The 18,851-nt window shown below is 39.8% G+C and overlaps 1 protein-coding gene across 2 annotated transcripts; it reads right to left on the bottom strand.

Annotated features, from left to right (window-relative positions):
* Positions 1-470: 470 nt before the first annotated feature.
* C1H5orf15 (chromosome 1 C5orf15 homolog) lies at positions 471-14,562 on the bottom strand. Of its 2 annotated transcripts, XM_058736336.1 has the most exons (4): positions 14,373-14,562; positions 6,312-6,383; positions 2,919-3,445; positions 471-1,970 (listed from the first exon to the last, which is right to left on the bottom strand). In XM_058736336.1, the coding sequence occupies exons 1-4, from the start codon at positions 14,509-14,511 to the stop codon at positions 1,839-1,841; spliced, it is 870 nt and encodes a 289-aa protein (XP_058592319.1). In that variant the 5' UTR covers positions 14,512-14,562; the 3' UTR covers positions 471-1,838. The 2 variants fall into 2 exon arrangements, with proteins under 2 accessions (XP_058592319.1, XP_058592330.1); XM_058736347.1 differs by lacking the exon at positions 6,312-6,383 and having other exon boundaries at positions 14,373-14,559.
* Positions 14,563-18,851: the final 4,289 nt, after the last annotated feature.

Raw genomic sequence — 18,851 nt, 5'->3', positions numbered from 1 at the left:
AGCTGAACCCGCCAGGCATCCTACTGGCAGCATTTTTAATCGATGTATGATGCGACACTCCAAACATCAAAGACTACTTGACTGCAGCACACTGGGGCTTAGAACGCAGAGACTGTGCTAAGAGGAAGAGCACAAGAACGCTAGATCCACTAAGAGAGGATGAGCCTCCTGATAGGGGAGCCTTCGACAGGGAAACAGGAAGGCCAGGATGCCAGAAAGTACACACTGATTTAGCTGCTTTACTTTTCTTTGCAATCCTACTTTACCACATTTTCAATAATCTTCACTACTCAGCAGAATATTGGGCCTAAAGTAGGATTTAGAAATCTAAGGGGAATTCATAGAGTACTACTACTAAAAGGAACAAAACCAAGCTGGCTTCCTCCCAAACAAAGCACTACCCCTCTGTCACCACCCATATGAAGGGCTCCATCATGCCATCACTAAAATGAAACACACTTATAAAATCATAGATTTATATTTTTGCCATTTATTTTTAAAATCTTATTCAAAATATTAAATAATACAATTTCAGATATGAAAAGTTACTGCCATAAAACAGTTCAGGTATATTTCCATTGTGCTGCCCTTCCTTATCAGGACAGTAAATTGTCCACCTGAAAGAAATGGTGGACTGCCCCGCTTCTTCCATCTTTACACAAAGCTCATGCCCACTGGCTCACCCGGACTTTCTGAGTGGGTGTTTAACATATATTAGGGGTTATGTTTTCTACAAAGTTGCAGTGACACTTGTAAGTCAACCATGGTTCAAATCACATATATACATATTGATCAATTCTTTATTATAGAAAGACAGGGTAAAACAAAATACAGTAAATAATTTCCAGTTGCTGTGAAAAACAAAACAGAAGAAAATAAAACAAGTACAGGGGGAGAAAAAGTCAGTGCACACATATACCCTCTATGTATACAAACCATTTCATTCAGGTATAATTTTAATTTGAAAGGCCTAGATACAGAATTACTTAAGTGATAATGACCCCTAAAATTTATTCAAACTTACTATAAAGTAATAGACAACATGAAAAAATCTGATATAATTTTAAACTCTGCTCCTTGCTTAGAAGCTTGGAGGAACCCGTGCTACAATCAATTGCTGACTGAAAGCAACTGTATGTGTATTTAATATTTTGCCACAATTTCTACCTCTAAATTTAATTCAGTAATTTAAGCCAAAATATGGTGTCTCTATAACATTTTATCTATATCCACTGCAAACTGCAGAGTCTCTCTATTGCCAGAATTTCTAGAGACATTTATTAATATGTTACCTAAAACTGTGGTCAGATTGAGCATTATCATAATCTTAAGTTATGTTTAAGTCATCCAAAAATATCCAAAGCAATTTTCCTGGAAGAAAAAATGTTACTTATATGCCAAGCGCTATTATACGCATCCTTGTACATTAACAGTTTGGGATCACAAAATGTGTGCTTATAAAACAGTATTTGGATGGCAGAAAGAGAATCGGAGCCAGCAGTACCAGATATGTTAGGATTCAGTTACAAGGTTGGGATCTTGTAAAACTAGTATTACTAACACTTCCAGAAGGAGAACAATAAAGAAATCTAAAACAAAACTAATATAATGCTTAGCTCCACATTCTGGACACCTGATTGAATTTACCTCTAAATGTGTAGATAAAAAATTATATACTCCTTGTTTGTGACATTTCATTTCGAAAGCACCAAGGCAAAATAAAGAGAGACCCACCTCTCATTTAAGTACCAACTGCCTATGGCAAACATCTGCACAATATTATATAAAAAAGTCAAGCAAATAAAGTTACATAATAAGCAAACTCAAATCACAGTGCTTTAAAAAATATAATCATTGGTAATCTTCAGCGAAGGCATTGCCTCATTAACATTCTGGTCTAGACGATGATATTCCACTGTTTTGGAACAAAGACCATCACGCCATTTCCTACTCTGAACCAGAAGGAAAATCTGGAAAAGAACAAAATAAATTAGATGTGGAAAAAACAAAGTGGAGGATATACTGAAAATATGTATAACAAGTGCACTCTCCCTCTCTCCTAGTTTCCTAAATATGGAAAATAAAATAACAACAAAAGGACTGTATTTTTCATCTTGTAAACAAAGTTAAACAGTGCTTCTCAAATTTTATGTACAGAGTGCTTGCTGAAGACTGATTCCTGGGTTCTATCTGCAGAGATGAGTTAGTAGATCACAGTGGAGCCCAGGAGCCCACTTGTTGGCCCAACATTCAACACTGGGTTAGAGTATCACTGGCATTCAAAATAAACATGTAGGGGTGCCTGGGTGGCTCAGTCAGTTAAGCCTCTGACTTTGGCTCAAGTCATGATCTCACAGTTCACGGGTTCAAGCCCCACATCAGGCTCTGTGCTGACAGCTCAGAGCCTGGAGCCTGCTTCGGATTCTGTCTCCCTCACTCTCTGCCCATCTCCCACTTGCTCTCTCTCTCTCTCTCTCTCTCAACAATAAACAAATATTTTTAAAATGATAATAATAAAATAAACGTGTAATACCTTTATAACAAGGAAAAAGTTATTAAAATATCATTAAGTTCAATGCTTAATTAAAAGTATTAAATTAACAATCTTTCTCCACATGTATTCCCACTGAAGTAGCAATGCTAACTTAAGACCTAAGTAGTTTTTTTTTTAAAAACCACTGGGCTTTGGATTTGTTCATTAAAAAACAATTTGACTTCTTTTTCAGAAGCATACAAGGTAAAGCATTCTAATTTGTAAAAATACACCAGAGATTTATATTGATTAGACGTCTTGATATTTTACCATCAATTTAAACTTGACTAAAAAAGAAAAAAATTCTGAATCATCAAAAATATTCATAAGAAATATAACGGAGATAATAAAGGACAAATAGAGGGGATGAAAACCCCAAACTTACCTTCCTTTTGTTGTGATATGTAATGTAAACAACAGCAATACAAAAAGCAAAAATAATAAGATGAAAAAAGAAATGGCTATCTTCCTCTTCAATATTTGAGGATGGGGTCTTAAAAGATCTCACTGACTGTTCAATTTCCATGTAGTTCCTGTTTTCTTCCAGAGCTTCACTGGACTCATCGTCCCTGGGGCTGGTGGTCCAGTCATAGTCTGGTTCTCCATAGTCTCCATTGTCCAGAGTGTCTTTGGCGGTAGACGGAGAACTATTGAGCGTAAGAAGATCCTCCTCCTCTATGCTGGGATCTTCATTGTTATCTGCCTCCTCTTGAGACAGGGAAGTAGTAGGTGAGGGATGAGGGGCCACAGATGCCCCTCCACCTTTCTCTGTACTAGTTGTGGGACGGAGAGTGGCGCTGATTTGGGAGACAGAAAGTTTGGTTTGGTTTTCATGTGTTAAAGCACTCATATTTGGAGCAGAGACATCTGGCTGGAGTACAGTTTGGCTCAGCAAATCAGTCTGTGGTACAGCTAAAATGGTGAATAAAAAACATTAAACGGAAATCTCCAACTTTATCTCCATCAAGCTAGAAGCATATTTGCCTAAATTTTTTTGCTAAGCATTTTTTTGCCAAATCCCTCTTTCTCTTGAGAATTTGTTAATAAGTCTCAACAGCCAGCCATCAGTCACATTTCTTCTTAGTCAATTATTCATCAGATAATAACTCTTTAGCCAGAAAGTAACAACTACATTACACAGCCTGTCACAGAAAGAAAAAGAATAGAGAGGGATGACTTTAGGTCACAATGGTGAAATCCACACAAAGTTGTTATGCATCCCCTGTTCTCATTTCACAAAGAGGTTGGACTCCAGTAATCCTTGCCTAGACTGCACCTCATCCCCAGAACAGAAAGATCGGTGGCTGATCCTAGCTCAAGTAGGTCACAAACCAGATATGGAATGTGAGCCTAAATATTTCCAATACAACAAATTTAAGAGAAGCTATAAGCAAGCTGTAGGTAGCATTTCTAAATGATACTAGAACCAGAACACTTCCTCTCCCAATTTTTTTTTTTTTTTTTTTTTTAAGTATTCTTAGGAAGGACTAAGGGAAAACTCCTGAAAGGGAAGAAATGGAAATTGGAAACTTGAAAACTAAGTGTGAACTAGACTTTTCACGATTGGGGAAGGCAATCCAGGTATGGGAATAACACCAAATACATACAAGCTCTTATTTCCCTGTACTCCTACCCACTCAGTGTGGTTTACTTAAGTGGTTTAAATTATTTAGAGAAGTAACTCTACACAGCAAAAGTTTAGAAGAATCCCTGCTGAAATTTAACAGTGTCTCTAATTTATAAGCTAATGTAATATCTGTTGAAGAACTTCAAGAATATCCATTATATTTGTAAAAAAGAAAAAAATGGGGAGGGGGGCGCCTGGGTGGCTCAGTCGGTTAAGTGTACAACTTCAGCTCGGGTCACGGTCTGGTGGTTTGTGAATTCGAGCCCTGCGTCAGGCTCTGTGCTGACAGCTCAGAGCCTCGAGCCTGTTTCAGATTGTGTGTCTCCTCTTGTCTCTGCCCCTCCCATGCTCATACTCTATCTCTATCTCTCAGTAATAAAATAAATGTTAAAAAATTTAAAAAAAAAAAAAAAAAGAATGGTCACGTGAGATCTAAAAATACACAGATACTATTTTAACATCTATCAAATTATAGTAAAATATTTTATAGGGGTAAAATTAAACCAAATAATTCCTGGGCTTTCACAAACATGTGCATGCACATAAATTAAGAATCTAACAGACCACTCTCTGTTCAAACATGTAATACCTGAATACATGAATACACTCTGGTTTGTGTATCATAGATGACACCTATTTTGTATAGAAAAAATAAATAGCTAGTATCAACTGGACTGAATGGAATCTCTTAGAAAAAATAATTTAATAAATTGGTAAAAAAAAATTAGTAAATGAGTAACACTCTCTTAAATATTTTCAACAATTGATTCCTTGAAACCTTCCATTAGAAGAAAGGAACAGGGGGGCGCCTGGGTGGCGCAGTCGGTTAAGTGTCCGACTTCAGCCAGGTCACGATCTCGCGGTCCGTGAGTTCGAGCCCCGCGTCAGGCTCTGGGCTGATGGCTCAGGGCCTGGAGCCTGTTTCCGATTCTGTGTCTCCCTCTCTCTCTGCCCCTCCCCCGTTCATGCTCTGTCTCTCTCTGTCCCAAAAATAAAAAAAATTAAAAAAAAAAAATGTTGAAAAAAAAAAAAAGAAGAAAGGAACAGGGCCTATAAGTGAGTACATTATTCAGAAAATTATTAACAGGAATTTGTTAAAATAATTTTTACATTTGTCACTTCAAATAAGTTATGATTCAGACATTTACAAATTATTATTTCTCTGGTATATTTAAATTTCCTGCCAAAGTTGGTGAAAATATGATTTAAAATATAATTTTTTTAAGTTGGGAGCGAACTAACTAACCTTGACTTTTTTTAAAAAATCGTTTTTCTATACATCACTTTTAGAATAATCATGTATAGTGCTCGCTTCGGCAGCACATATACTAATATAGAATTATCATGTATATCTAAAGGACACAAGCTGATAAGGGTGGCAGTGATTATAATTCTCCCCACCTCCTACCCATCTCCACGTCTAGAAACCCATCCACTGTGCACTCTAGAATTCAGTCAAATATCAGCAAATCCCTTCCTTTATCCTTCACTCTGTTGTGATAACTGAAACCTGGCTCTCCCTTAAAGATACACTTTCCCTGAAGCCCTTTTAATTAACAGCTGTTTTTTCACCCACATCCTTGCACCACTGAGTTTGGAAAAGGGGGGAAACTGTTCTGGGGTGGGGCATGGGGTGTGTGGGGGCAGGGGAACCTTCCAGACTATTCTCCCTTTCCCCTCCCTAAATGCACCAGCCTTGATTCTCCTATCATCAGCTATCACCCACTAACCTTTGTCCACCAACTCCCGGTCACAGTTCCTATTCTTCTGGCTCTAGAGTTCATGCTACCCAGGTGCTCCTGTCTTGATTTCAAATCCTTGCCCCCTCTTCTGATGACCAGCCCTCCCCCTTACCTCAACCTGTCACACCATGGTCACTATCATCACAACTCTTCCATAATCTCAATTTCATGCATCCTCCTACTTGCTGACGTAACCACCTATCCTTCTAATTCATTCCCTGGTATCCTGAATCTATCAGGACCTACAGTTCTGATTCTACCATCTTTTCAGTCCCTCATGGCCACCATCCCACCCTTGCCCGATATCTTTGCCCTCCCTCTTTACCCAGATTCAATTTTATAGTCAGCATTATGCATCCCTTACATATACCTCCAATCCCCATCCCCTTGCTCACTTTGTTCCACTCACTTGGCAAGGCTACATCCCAAGTAAAATCAAACTCTCTGACCACTCCCTGTTGCACCAACTGGCTGAACTTGGCTGGAAATAAATACAAAACCATGTCACCATTTTTATTTCATTTTAAATTCAGTGCCAAAAATTCAAGTGTATGTGTAATGCTACTGGCAATTATACTGTATTTTTCTAGTCCATTCACCCTCTTGCTCCCTTAGGAGACCATTCACAAGTTCCTCTGTTCTCCCAACACCTTCTCTGTTGTCCTCGTTTTCACTGGCATCACTTCCTAACTTCTCAGAGAAAAAGGAAGCCATGAGAAGAGAACTTCCATGAATTACCAGAACTCTAGACTCATAAATCCACTACTACTTGACATCTCCTCTTGATGTCTGACATTCAAATTAACATATTCAAAATGAATTCTTACTTTGGCTTCTAGGAAGATGGAGTAGAAAACTTTTCCCTATTTCTCCAGTGAAAAAACTAACTCTGCATATTATATGTAAAACAGCTTAAGAAGACTGAAAGGTGGAGAGAATACAGCAGAATGGTTAGAGACCTCAAGATTTGAGAAACAACCTAGTAGTGACTTTCCTGGATTTTCTTTTTACCTCATATATTCTAGACTTGTACCTGAAGAAGACAGCAACCTGGAAACAGCAAGGAGTATGGACAAAAACATGCCATCCCCTCCCCCCAAAAAAGCTCTCTCTCTAAAAGATCAGGAGAGACGCAGCCTCGTAAGAAAGAAAACTTCTAGACAATGACTGCTCTACTCGAGGCAAACACCCACAAAAAAACAAAAAACAAATAACAAAAAAAACTGTGGCTCTGCTCACATCCACACCAACAAAGGCCAAGTAGAAAGCCTAGATTTCCACCCTCAGCAGGCTGTAATAAGGTGCCTCTTCCCCTCCACAATAATGTTGTCAGAACAGGCCTAATGGAGAGTCAAGACTTTAACCATCACCCAACAGTAATGAGGCCACTCCCACCACTATGTAAGTACAGGCCATCAGTGGAGACAGAACTCCCATTCTTGTCTAGAAGTAACAAGAAAACTACCACTCTGGGTGACAACAGAGATCAAATGGAGACTCCAGATTCCTACCTCTACCTGACAATAATGTGCAGTAATTCCCTCCTCCCCTGCCAGAGTTATGTCATAAAAAGCTAACCAAAAGAGAAAGTTTAAATAAGACCAGAGTCCTGAAAATACAAACTACTACAACTCACTCAGTATGAAATACATCATTTGAATACCCCTATTATCATTAAGGAAACTGAATCCTTAATTTTAAAATTCCCAAAAAATTAATCTCCAGGCTCAGATGGTTTCATTGCGAATCCTACCAAATGTTTAAAGAAGAATTCTCACCAATTCTACAGAATCTCCTCCAGAGAATAGGAGGGAACATTGTTCAATTCATTTTATGAAGCTAGTATTATTATCCTGATACCAAAACTAAAAACCCTACAGAAAAAGAAAACTACAGACTGGTATTTTTCATGAAAATAGCTGCAAAAGTCCTTAGGAAAATATTAGCAAATAGAAACCAGTAATACATAAAAAGAATGATATTCTATGAACAGTGAGGGTTATTCCAGCAATGCAAAAGTGATTCAATATTCAAAAATCAATCAATGCAATCCACCATATTAAGCTAAATGAACCTTCATATAAGTCTCATATCTTCTACAAAACTTAACTAAAAATGGAACATGGGGGAACCTGGTGGCTCAGTCAATGAAGCATGTGACTCTTGAAGTAGGGGTCATATGTTCAAGCCCCACAGTGGGTGTACAGATTACTTAAAAAATAATAATAGTAATAATTACTAAATAAATAAAAATAAAAGTGGATCACAAATTTAAATGTAAAATGCAAAACTATAAAACGTGTAGAAAAAGACAAAGGAAAATATCTATGGAATCCAGGACTAAGCACAAATTTGTAGACCTGACACCAAAAACACAATACATAAAAGAAAAAAAAACCCATAAATTGGATTCTATCAAAATGAAAAACTTTTGCTCCATGGAAAGACTTTCATGGGAGGATGAAAAGACAAGCTACACAATGGGAGAAATATTTGTAAGGCCCAACCCAACAAAGGAAGAGTATCCAGAACACATAAAGAAATCTGAAAACTCGAGGTGCCTGGGTGGGTCAGTTGGTTAAGTGTCCGACTTCAGCTCAGGTCATAATCTCCCAGTTCGTGAGTTCCAGCCCCGCCTCGGGCTCTGTGCTGACAGCTCAGAGCCTGGAGCTTGCTTCGGATTCTGTGTCTCCCTCTCTCTCTGCCCCTCCCTTGCTCCCACTCTGTCTCTCTCATTCTCTCTCTCTCAAAAATAAACATTAAAAAATTTAAAAAAAAAGAAATCTGAAAGCTCAAAAATGAAAATGGAAACAATCCAATTAGAAAACAGGCAACAGACACAAAGGCACATTTCACTGAAGAGAATATACAGATGGCAAATAAGCATGTAAAAAGGTATTAGCCACTAAGGAAACACAAATTAAAACCACAATAAAGATATCACTACACAACTATCAGAATGACAGTAAAATAAAAAGTAATGACAACACCAAATATTGGCAAAGATGCAGGGAAGCTAGATCATTTCTATGTTGCTGGTGGTAACACAAAATAGGAAAACTATGCCAGAAAACACGTTGGCAGTTTCTTTTTTTTTTTTTTTTTTTAATGTTTTTATTTATTTTTGAGACAGAGACAGAGCATGAGCAGAGGAGGGGCAGAGAGAGAGGGAAACACAAAATCCAAAGCAGGCTCCAGGCTCTGAGCTGTCAGCACAGAACCCAACGTGGGGCTCGAACTCACAAGCTGTGAGATCATGACCTGAGCCGAAGTCAGACACTCAACCGACTGAGCCACCCAGGTGTCCCAGTTTGACATTTTCTTAAAAAACTAAGTATCTAACTACCACATGACCCAGCAATTGCACGCCTGAACATTTATCCCAAAGAAATGAAATCTTAGGATCACACAAAAAATCTGTACATGACTGTTTACTTCAGATTAATCATAACACTCAAAAACTGGAAACAACCTAGACATCCTTCAAAGGATGAATGGTTAAACAAAGTGTAGTGTGGCTACATAATGGAATATTACTCAGCAATTAAAAAAAAAAAAAAAAACTATTGACACATGAAACAACTTGATGAATCTCCAGAGAATTATGCTAGGTAAAAAAAGCCAAGTCCAAAAAGTTATATACCATATGATTTCATTTATATCACATTCTCAAAATGACAAAATTAAAGAAATAAATAACAGATTAGTGGTTGCCAGGATTTCAGGAGGGAGTAGGGAAAGGAAGGACATGGGAGTGACTATAAAAGGGCAACATGAGAGGTTGATGGAAATGCTCTTTATCTTGACTAGCAATGTCAGTGTCCTGACTATGATACTGTACTACAGTTTCTTAAGATGTAACCACTAGGGAAAATGAGTAAAGGGTATACAGGATCTGTATTACTTCTTACAATTGCAAGTAAATCTACAATTATTTCAAAATAAAAAGTTTTAAGAAATGAATTTTACTTCCCACACAAAAAGAAAAAAAAAAAAAACTTGCTCTACCTCCAGTCCAGATTTCAGTTAGTGGCAATTCCTTTTTTCTAGTTACTGAAGAAAAAACCCTGTAATCATTATGTTCTTAATATCCCACAACAAATCTGTTACCCTACCTTCAAAGTGTATTAAAATTTAAAGACTTTTCACCTTTTAACTGGTACTGCCTAGTCCAAGCCACTATCATCTTACCTGGCGTATTACGGTAGCCTTCTAACTAATCTGCCTGCTTCTACCCTGACTCCTACTGTCCACTCTCAACACAACAGCTCGAGTCATCATCACATTTGAGAATGTGATATAAGTTCAAAGTGATTAAGTTTGATGTTGCTCCTCTGCTTAAAACCCTCTGAGAGCTCTCCATCTCTCAAAAGTGAAATTCCAAGTCTTTGTAATAGCCTACAAGATCCTACAGGATCTGGAGCCTCAATCTTTTACTTATCTCCCAAACTCCTCTATCCCTGTTGCCTACTTAACGGATAGCAATCAATGTTTATAGAATATGCTTTTGACCCAATTCTCACCACAAACCCTACACCACTTCTCAAGTAGGATCTTTGCACCTATCACACCCTCTGAAAAGCCTTTCCCATAGTTTCAGCCAGGAAAAACCCACTCATTCTTCTAAGGGTATCGTCAATGTTAACACATTTGTTGTTGTAACTCCAAAACCTAGCACCAAGTAGGAGCAGATTAGTAAGTATTGTTCAAAGAGTAAAAACTTGGAAGTAATACACAGAAAACAAATGAAAAATTCATCTGAAACATTTGATGCAAATTAGATCAACCTCCTAGACCTCCACTCCTTCAAATCAGAGAATATGATCTAGTCAGAAATGAAGGGTATGCAGAACAAAGTGAGAACTCTGACTTCATGGATTTAATTGTTGAGCTTCTACAATCATATACAGTACTTTAGACTTCTAAATGTTCCATTTCTGTCCTTTCCTATTTGATATTACCTCCCTCATTAAAACAACATTTTAAAAATAACTTTCTACATTTAATTCTCTTCTATGGGTCCCTTTAAAAAACTGTCTTAATGGCCTGGCAAGACTTAATCAGAAGGTGATCATCCAGTGATCCAAAATAATGCTTATATTAATTTTTTTAGATTTTGTCAAAATAAAAATGTAGAACTTTAAAATCCTTACAGATTGCCAAGAATATACCTGAGAACTGAAATTTTAAGAAACCTAATATGGAACAAGTTTAAATACATCTAATGGAGTAACTTCCTAACTTTCTATGCTTATTTGAAGTTTGGGACTCAACATCTCCTATCTAGACTATAAGTTTCATATTAAAAGAGTAATTACTTTGAAATCACACTACTCCAAGGCATGCTTACAAAAAACACTTACACTACCCAAACCTTTACAAATGCTATGCTGTACTAAAATGTAGCTGCTTCCCCCTTAGAAGCATATATGTTAGTTTACATTTAAATTATTTTCAGTAGGGAATAATATGAATTTTAAATTGACATAAACACTTAATAAAAAAGAAAAAGATTACCTAAAATGTCCCAGTATGGTTGGAGCAATATTTATGAGGGTCTAATAAGTAAAAACAAAGACAAGAAGACACCTTAATACTCCAAACTACTCCCTCACTTGCCCCTCTCCACAAGATTTCCAACCATCTCTTAAAGGGAAAAGTTCTTCCTGCAACTACAGTTACCAGCTACATATCCCTCAGGCTATATGTCTTTAGCATCTCAGTAAGAAATATAAATGTTTAAATGTTAGTTGTTTTCTTAAATGATTAAATAACCAAAACAATTATGCTACATAAGTACTTTAGGAACAGGAATATCTGCATCGATCAGAGAAATCCTAGTTCTATTTTAGTCATTATTAAAGAGCTTTGGGAAAATGGACCTCAGTTCTTCCCCAGAGACTTACAAATGCTTCTGGGACAGTAGATGCCCCACCCTCAGTGCTGCTGAGGAAACCTAAGGAAGTAACCAGAGCACTATAGCAGAGAAACGTGTAGCTAGACAGCCCCTGTTGGCAAATAAGAAAATTGCTATCCCATTCACCATGTTTTTCATCTGAAAACTGAAAAAAGATTTAAGGAAAAAAGCAGGACCGTGTCTTGGCCTGAAAGAAAAAAGAGATTACTAAATAAAATATTGTTTAATCATTACAAATTCTTATTAATAGATTTGTTCCCCCGAAGTCTCAAGCCCTAGTTTACAGATTTATTTCCTGATAAAGGCTTCAATATCTTCATTCACAATGTAACATTTCTAAGAAAAGAAATATTTAATCATGCAGCATTATTTACAAAAGCCAAGATATGGGGACTCCTGGATGCGTCAGTCGGATGAGCATCCAACCCTTGATTTCAACTCAGGTCATGATCCCAGGGTCATGGGATAGAGTCCCACATCGAGCTCTACACTGAGCATGAAGCCAGCTTAAGATTCTCTCTCTCCCTCTTCCCCTCTGCCCCACTCATGCTCTTTCTCTCTCTCTCTAAATATAATCATAGCCAAGATATGGAAACAACCTAAATGCCCATGGATAGATGAACACATAAAGAATATGTGATATATATATACACACACACACACACACACACACACACACACGAGAATATTACTCAGCCACACACACCCAAAATGAAATTTTGTGACAACATGGATGGACCTTGAAGGCATTATGCTAAGTGAAATAAGTCATAGAAAGACAAATATCATATGATTTCACTTATATGTGGAGTCCAGAAAAAAATCAAAACAAAACAAACAAGCAAACAAACAAGCCATACTCATAGATATAGAGAAGAGACAGGTGGTTGCCAGAGGGGAGTAGATAGGAGGTTGGCGAAATGGATGAAGAGCATCAAAAGGTACAAACTTCCAGTTACAAAATAAGTAAGTCATGACGATGTAATATAAGGCTTGGTGACTACAGTCAATACTACAGTAATGCATATTTGGAAGTGGCTAAGAGAGTAAATCTTAACAGCTCTCATTACAAGAAAAAAAAATCTGTAACTCTGTATGGTGAATGGTAGAGCTGCGGTGGTGATCAGTTCCCAGTGTATACAAATAGTGAATCATTGGGGCGCCTGGGTGGCTCAGTCGGCCAAACTGGCTCAGGTCACGATCTCACTGTCCGTGGGTTCGAGCCCCTCGTCGGGCTCTGTGCTGACGGCTCAGAGCCTGGAGCCTGTTTCAGATTCTGTGTCTCCCTCTCTCTGACCCTCCCCCGTTCATGCTCTGTCTCTCTCTGTCTCAAAAATAAATAAACGTTAAAAAAAAATTTTTTTTAAATAAAAAAAAATACTGAATCATTATGCTGTACACCTAGGACTAACATAACGTAATATGCCAATCATACCTCAATAAATAAAAACTTTCAAATAAAAAAAAGTTTAATTTTAAAACTTTTTTTTTAATTTTAAATAGAAGTTTTTAAATGTTTTAAATGAAATAATCAAATCCTACAACTCTATTAAAAATGAAGCAGTCTTGGGGCTCCTGGGTGGCTTGGTCGGTTAAGCGTCCGACTTCGGCTCAGGTCATGATCTCTGGGTCCGTGAGTTCGAGCCCCGCGTCGGGCTCTGTGCTGACAGCTCAGAGCCTGGAGCCTGTTTCAGATTCTGTGTCTCCCTCTCTCTCTGCCCCTCCCCTGTTCATGCTCTGTCTCTCTCTGTCTCAAAAATAAATAAACGTTAAAAAAATTTAAAAAAAAAAAAAAATGAAGCAGTCTTGCCCAGCTAACCCAGGACACAGGGAACCATGTTTACAAAGAATCTCCCTTGTTGCATTCTCCCTCTCCTCCTCGTAAACGCCTCAGGAGCCCAAAGCCCCAGTATTCTGGCTCTTTACCAAGCACCAGAACCTCCCAGATCTGAGAGATGAAGCAGTACCTTAAGATAGCGTTTTCCCCTTCACTTTTGCTCTCCGAAATATTCCATCAGCTCAGTCTGGTCACTGCCCCTGCCCACCTTGATCTTTACCACTTACCCGCCCCGTTCTGGAAAACCCCCACACTCCCCTGGCCCTGCCAGACCGCTGGGTACCTCCCCCCACCTAGGGAACGTCTCTAGACACCACACCTCCTAACCACGGCCTTCTCCTTAGCATCTGTTCCCTCTGCCCCCTCATAACTCCTCCCTCCAAGCAATTTTGGAGACCCCCCACCACCGCCACTCCCTGTGCAACGCCTTCTTCAAGACTCTGTGGATAACACCACCACTCCTCCCTCACGCCCATCTCCATACTCTGCTGCCCGGATTCCCACATCTCTCAACCCCGCATCTCGGGCCTCTCAGAATCCCCACCTCCTTAGACTCCATCAGACAGCCTACCCTCCCTCCTCGGCGCCTAGAGACCCTGCCCCAACTGGACATCGCCATCTGCTCAGGACACTCGGAAGCGCCCTTTCCCTGGCCAAGCCTGTCTCTCCGCCCGCGCGGCCCTCCCGCGCCCGCCCTGCCGCCGCGCCCACTTTACCACTGGACAAGGTGGCGGACGCAAGCAGGAGCGCCAGGACGAGCGGCTGCGCCAACCCTCCCGGGACCTGGAGGCCGGGCGAGTACCGCAGTTTCGCTTGCACGGTTCCCCTCATCCTCCTCAAGACAGCAGCGGCCATAACGGACTCCGCCGGGAGCCTGCGTTGTTGCTAGGCTCTACGTCATGACATCAGACACTGCGTAAGGCACAACAGCACGTACGTCCCAACGTGATGACGTCGCAGCCCAGAGGGGCGCTCCGGAAACCGGGTTAAAGAGGAAGGGTAGTGGGAGTTTCAGCGAATGGTAGGTCTCGCCCCAGCCCCTTTCGGGTCGAGGTTGTAAAGTGAAAGATGTAGAGAGGTTCAGAGTGAGTCTCTTTCTGCCTGCCACGTGATGGGATACTATTACAGCTCATGAAAGTATTTTAAAACATTGAAGGGTTTTTGTTTTGTTTGTTCGTTTAGAGATTTTATTTGGGGGGCTCCTGGGGGGCTCAGTCGGTTAAGCCTCCGACTTCCAAGGGGGTCATGATCTCAGAGGTCGTGAGTTCCAGCCCTCCATCTGGCTGTCTGCTGTCAGCACAGAGCCCACTTTGGATCCTCTGTCTGCTTTTCTCTCTGCCACACCCTACCCCCACCCCGTCTCTCACAAAAATAAACTTTTTTTTTTATTTTTATTTTTTAAGTAATCTCTACACCCAAAGTGGGGCTCGAACTCACAACCCTGAGATTAAGAGTTGCGTGGTCTACACACTGAGCCAATCAGAGGCCCCTAAAATATTGTTAAAAGGAAGATCCAACTGGGTAATAGACTGGTCTGGAAGAGGAAGTAACCGCCTTCCCTCTCCCAAAGGCAACGGAAACACAGATGTTCACATTTGCCATATCTGGGTGGTGGAATTATAGGTAATGTTTTACTTTTTATCTTTTTCCTAACCATTTATTCCTTCAACAAATACTTAGCACCCTTTCATATTTCATTGTACAGCTGTTAACAATACAAACCACATACCTTTGTGGAGTTTATTTTCTTGTGAAGAAGAGGATAGTGTAAGATATACACTATACAATGGGAAAGGTGTTATGGAGAAAAAGCAGGAAAGCGGGGTAGGAAGTAGGGTGCAAACAGCTTCCAGATTTCCTAAAATAAGCTTGTTACTTTTTAAATTTAATCTTTAAAACCCCCAGCATATGAAAATGCAGATTTAGGAAGTTCCCTCATGGCCTTGGCACATGCTTTGGTCTGTATGTTCTGCAAATGTTTCTTAAATAAATGTCAGTAGGCTTAAAACCATGGAAGTTCCTTCCACTTGATTGATTTCCAGGAAAATCATTGTGGCATGAAGCAAGATATTTGTTGTACGCACAGTTTCACCACTCTGATCTCCATGATTCCCACAGAAAATTGCTACTATCTTCCAGAGACAAAGCTGAGCTGCCCCCCCTAAAGAGAGAAGGGCCCCTGTTCTCCTGAATCTTATTTCCCTTAACATTCATCTGGCCCCAGTGACAGCTCAGAAACACAACAAACTCTGTGTTGTTAAGAAAACTAAGAGGTCATTCATGTCCATTTCCCTAAGCCCACCACAAGCCCAGAGAGACTGAATGGTGCCCTTATTGCAAACCTCACAGGGTATCCAGGATACAAAGTCTTCCCAAATTCCCTTGGAGCTTTCCCTTCTGTGAGTACAGAAACCATCACTCAGTTTAATGAATAAGCCTCTCGATTCTAGCTTCTGCTTATTGGGAGATCCAGGCATAGGCCTTTTTTCTGTAATAAACACACCTTCAATCCTCTCTTCTTTGTTCCCTTTCTTCCTTTGTCCTCACACCAGAGTGTTTCAGTCCTCTTACTGGTGAGATATCATGAACCCAAGGCAGTTGCACAATATTCTGACATGCTGCATAGGCAGATAATATGTGAGGAGGGAAATATACCCTCAAAATTCAGAGGGCCCTGTGTACATTTCAAAATAGCAGTATGTATCTGGCATCTGACTGGATGTACCTAACAACCATTATGTGCCAAAGTCTCTGGACAAATTAAAAAGTTCACTTTGAAACATACAGATCCTCATAAACCTGATGAAGACAGTATGACAAATGCTGAGGCAAGCAAGTTTTGGGTAATCAGTTACACAAAATGTTCAAGTAATTGTGATACTTGTTTGGCATGGTCGCTTCCAAACATACATAAAAAGGAATTCTACCTTGGGACATCTGGCTGGTTCAGTCGGAACAGCATGCGACTCTTAATCTTGGAGTCATAGATTCATGCCCCACATTGGGCATGGAGCCTACCTAAAAAAAAAAAAAAGGAAAAAAAAATAGGAACTCTGCCTAAAAACATACATATTATTGGGGCACCTGGGTGGCTCAGTCATTTGGGATCCAACTTCAGCTCAGGTCATGGTCTCGCTGTTCCCGAGTTCAAGCCCCACATTGGCCTCTGTGCTGACAGTTCAGAACCTAGAGCCTATTTCAGATTCTGTGTCTCCCCTTCTCTCTCTCTCTGCCCCTCCCCCAGTCACTCTCTCAAAAATAAACATTTAAAAAAATGTGTATTATTGAACAGAAAAATGTTCATTTATTGAAGCTTGATAACGTAACAGAGTTTACTCTTCTACTTTGTAAATGTTTGAAATTGACACATTGTCATTTTTAAAAACTAAACATATTGCAGAATTCTAGAACGAACCCCAATGATCCATGCTGTTGTATGATCCCCTGCCCTTGAGTGTGGGAGGAACCTGTAAAAATGATGGGCTGCCACCGCTGTGGTTACGTTATTAAATGGCACAGTTGACTTTAAGAACAGATTTTTTTCAGGGCACCTGGGTAGCTCAGTCGGTTGAGCATCCAACTTCGGCTCAGGTCATAATCTTGAGATTTGTGAGTTTGAGCCCTGTGTCTGAGCCGACAGCTCAGAGCCTAGAGCCTACTTCTGAGTCTGTGTCTCCCTCCCCCTCCCCCTCCCCTGCTCGCTCGCGCTCTCTGTCAAATAAATAAACATTAAAAAATAAATTAAAAAAAAAAAAACAAGAATGGGAGATTTTCGTCAGAGGGCCTGACCTCATCAGTTGAGTCCTTAAAAGGATTGGGACACTTATAAAATGAGTAAGTGGTGAGGATGTCATGTACAGCATGGTAACTAGAGTTAATAATACTGTGTATTGTATATTTGAAAGCTGCTAAGAGAGTAGATCTTAAAAGTTCTTATCGGGGCGGCTGGGTGGCTCAGTCGGTTGAACGTCCGACTTCGGCTCAGGTCATGATCTCTCAGTTTGTGAGTTCAAGCCCCGCATCGGGCTCTGTGCTAACAAACAGCTCAGGGCCTGGAGCCTACTTCGGATTCTGTGTGTGTCTCTCTCTCTCCCCCTCCCCTGCTCATGCTCTGTCTCTCAAAAATAAATAAATGTTAAAAAAAAAATTTTGAAAAAAAAAAAGTTCTTATCACATGGAAACCAATTTGACAATAAATTTCATATATTGAAAAAAATAAAATAAAGAAAAAATAAAGAAAAAATAAAAATAAAAAAACAAAAAAAATTCTTATCACAAGGAAAAAGACATTGTAACTGTGTGGTGACGGATGCTAACTAGCCTTATTGTAGTGATCATTTCACAATATATACAAATATTGAACCATGTTGGGCATCTAATACAATTTTTTATGTCAATTATAACTCAGTAAATAAAATTAAAACTTTTAAAAGGGGAAAAGTATAGCTGGGGCTCTTCCTGGAGGAGATTTCAACTGTGAGAGGGATCTGACAGTAATGGAATTACTCCATTCCAGCTGTGAAGATGGGAGGGGGCCATGCAGCAAGGAAGGCAGGTGGTCTCTATTTGCTGAGAGGAGCCCCTAGCTGATGGCCAGCAAGGAAATAGGGGCCATTATCCTACAACTGAAAGGAGCTGAATTCTGCCACCCATGTGACCTAGGAAGGGGACCTCAAGCTCCAGACGGGAACACAGTCTGGCAGACATCCTAATTTCAGCATTATGAGAATTTTAACAGAAAATCCAGCCATACCATGCTGGAATTCTGACCTAGAGACCTGTGAAATAAATACTGAGTGTTGTTCTTTTTTTTTTTTTAATTTTTTTTTTCAACATTTTTTATTTATTTTTGGGACAGAGAGAGACAGAGCATGAACGGGGGAGGGGCAGAGACAGAGGGAGACACAGAATCGGAAACAGGCTCCAGGCTCCGAGCCATCAGCCCAGAGCCTGACGCGGGGCTCGAACTCACGGACCGCGAGATCGTGACCTGGCTGAAGTCGGACGCTTAACCGACTGCGCCACCCAGGCGCCCCATACTGAGTGTTGTTCTAAGCAACTGTATTTGGGTCATTTGTTATGCAACAACAGAAAACTAAAAATCCCCCTCTCATACACACACAACATACACACATACAGTGCAAACACAAATGCCAAATGCCCTGTTTATTCACACTTTTATTAATATAATAAAA

Source organism: Neofelis nebulosa, chromosome 1, assembly GCF_028018385.1.
Source record: "Neofelis nebulosa isolate mNeoNeb1 chromosome 1, mNeoNeb1.pri, whole genome shotgun sequence".
Lineage (NCBI taxonomy): Eukaryota > Metazoa > Chordata > Mammalia > Carnivora > Felidae > Neofelis > Neofelis nebulosa.
The sequence above is the reverse complement of the archived record's forward strand: the minus strand, read 5'-3'. Positions and strand labels throughout refer to the sequence as shown.

Coding starts and splice junctions, on each gene's coding strand:
- C1H5orf15 (XM_058736336.1), bottom strand. CDS start 14,511: ATGGCCGCTGCTGTCTTGAGGAGGATGAGGGGAACCGTGCAAGCGAAA. Junction 6,384..14,372: donor GTCCGCCACCTTGTCCAGTG/GTAAAGTGGGCG, acceptor ATTTATTTCCAG/CCAAGTTCAGCCAGTTGGTG. Junction 3,446..6,311: donor TTGGGATGTAGCCTTGCCAA/GTGAGTGGAACA, acceptor TCACCATTTTAG/CTGTACCACAGACTGATTTG.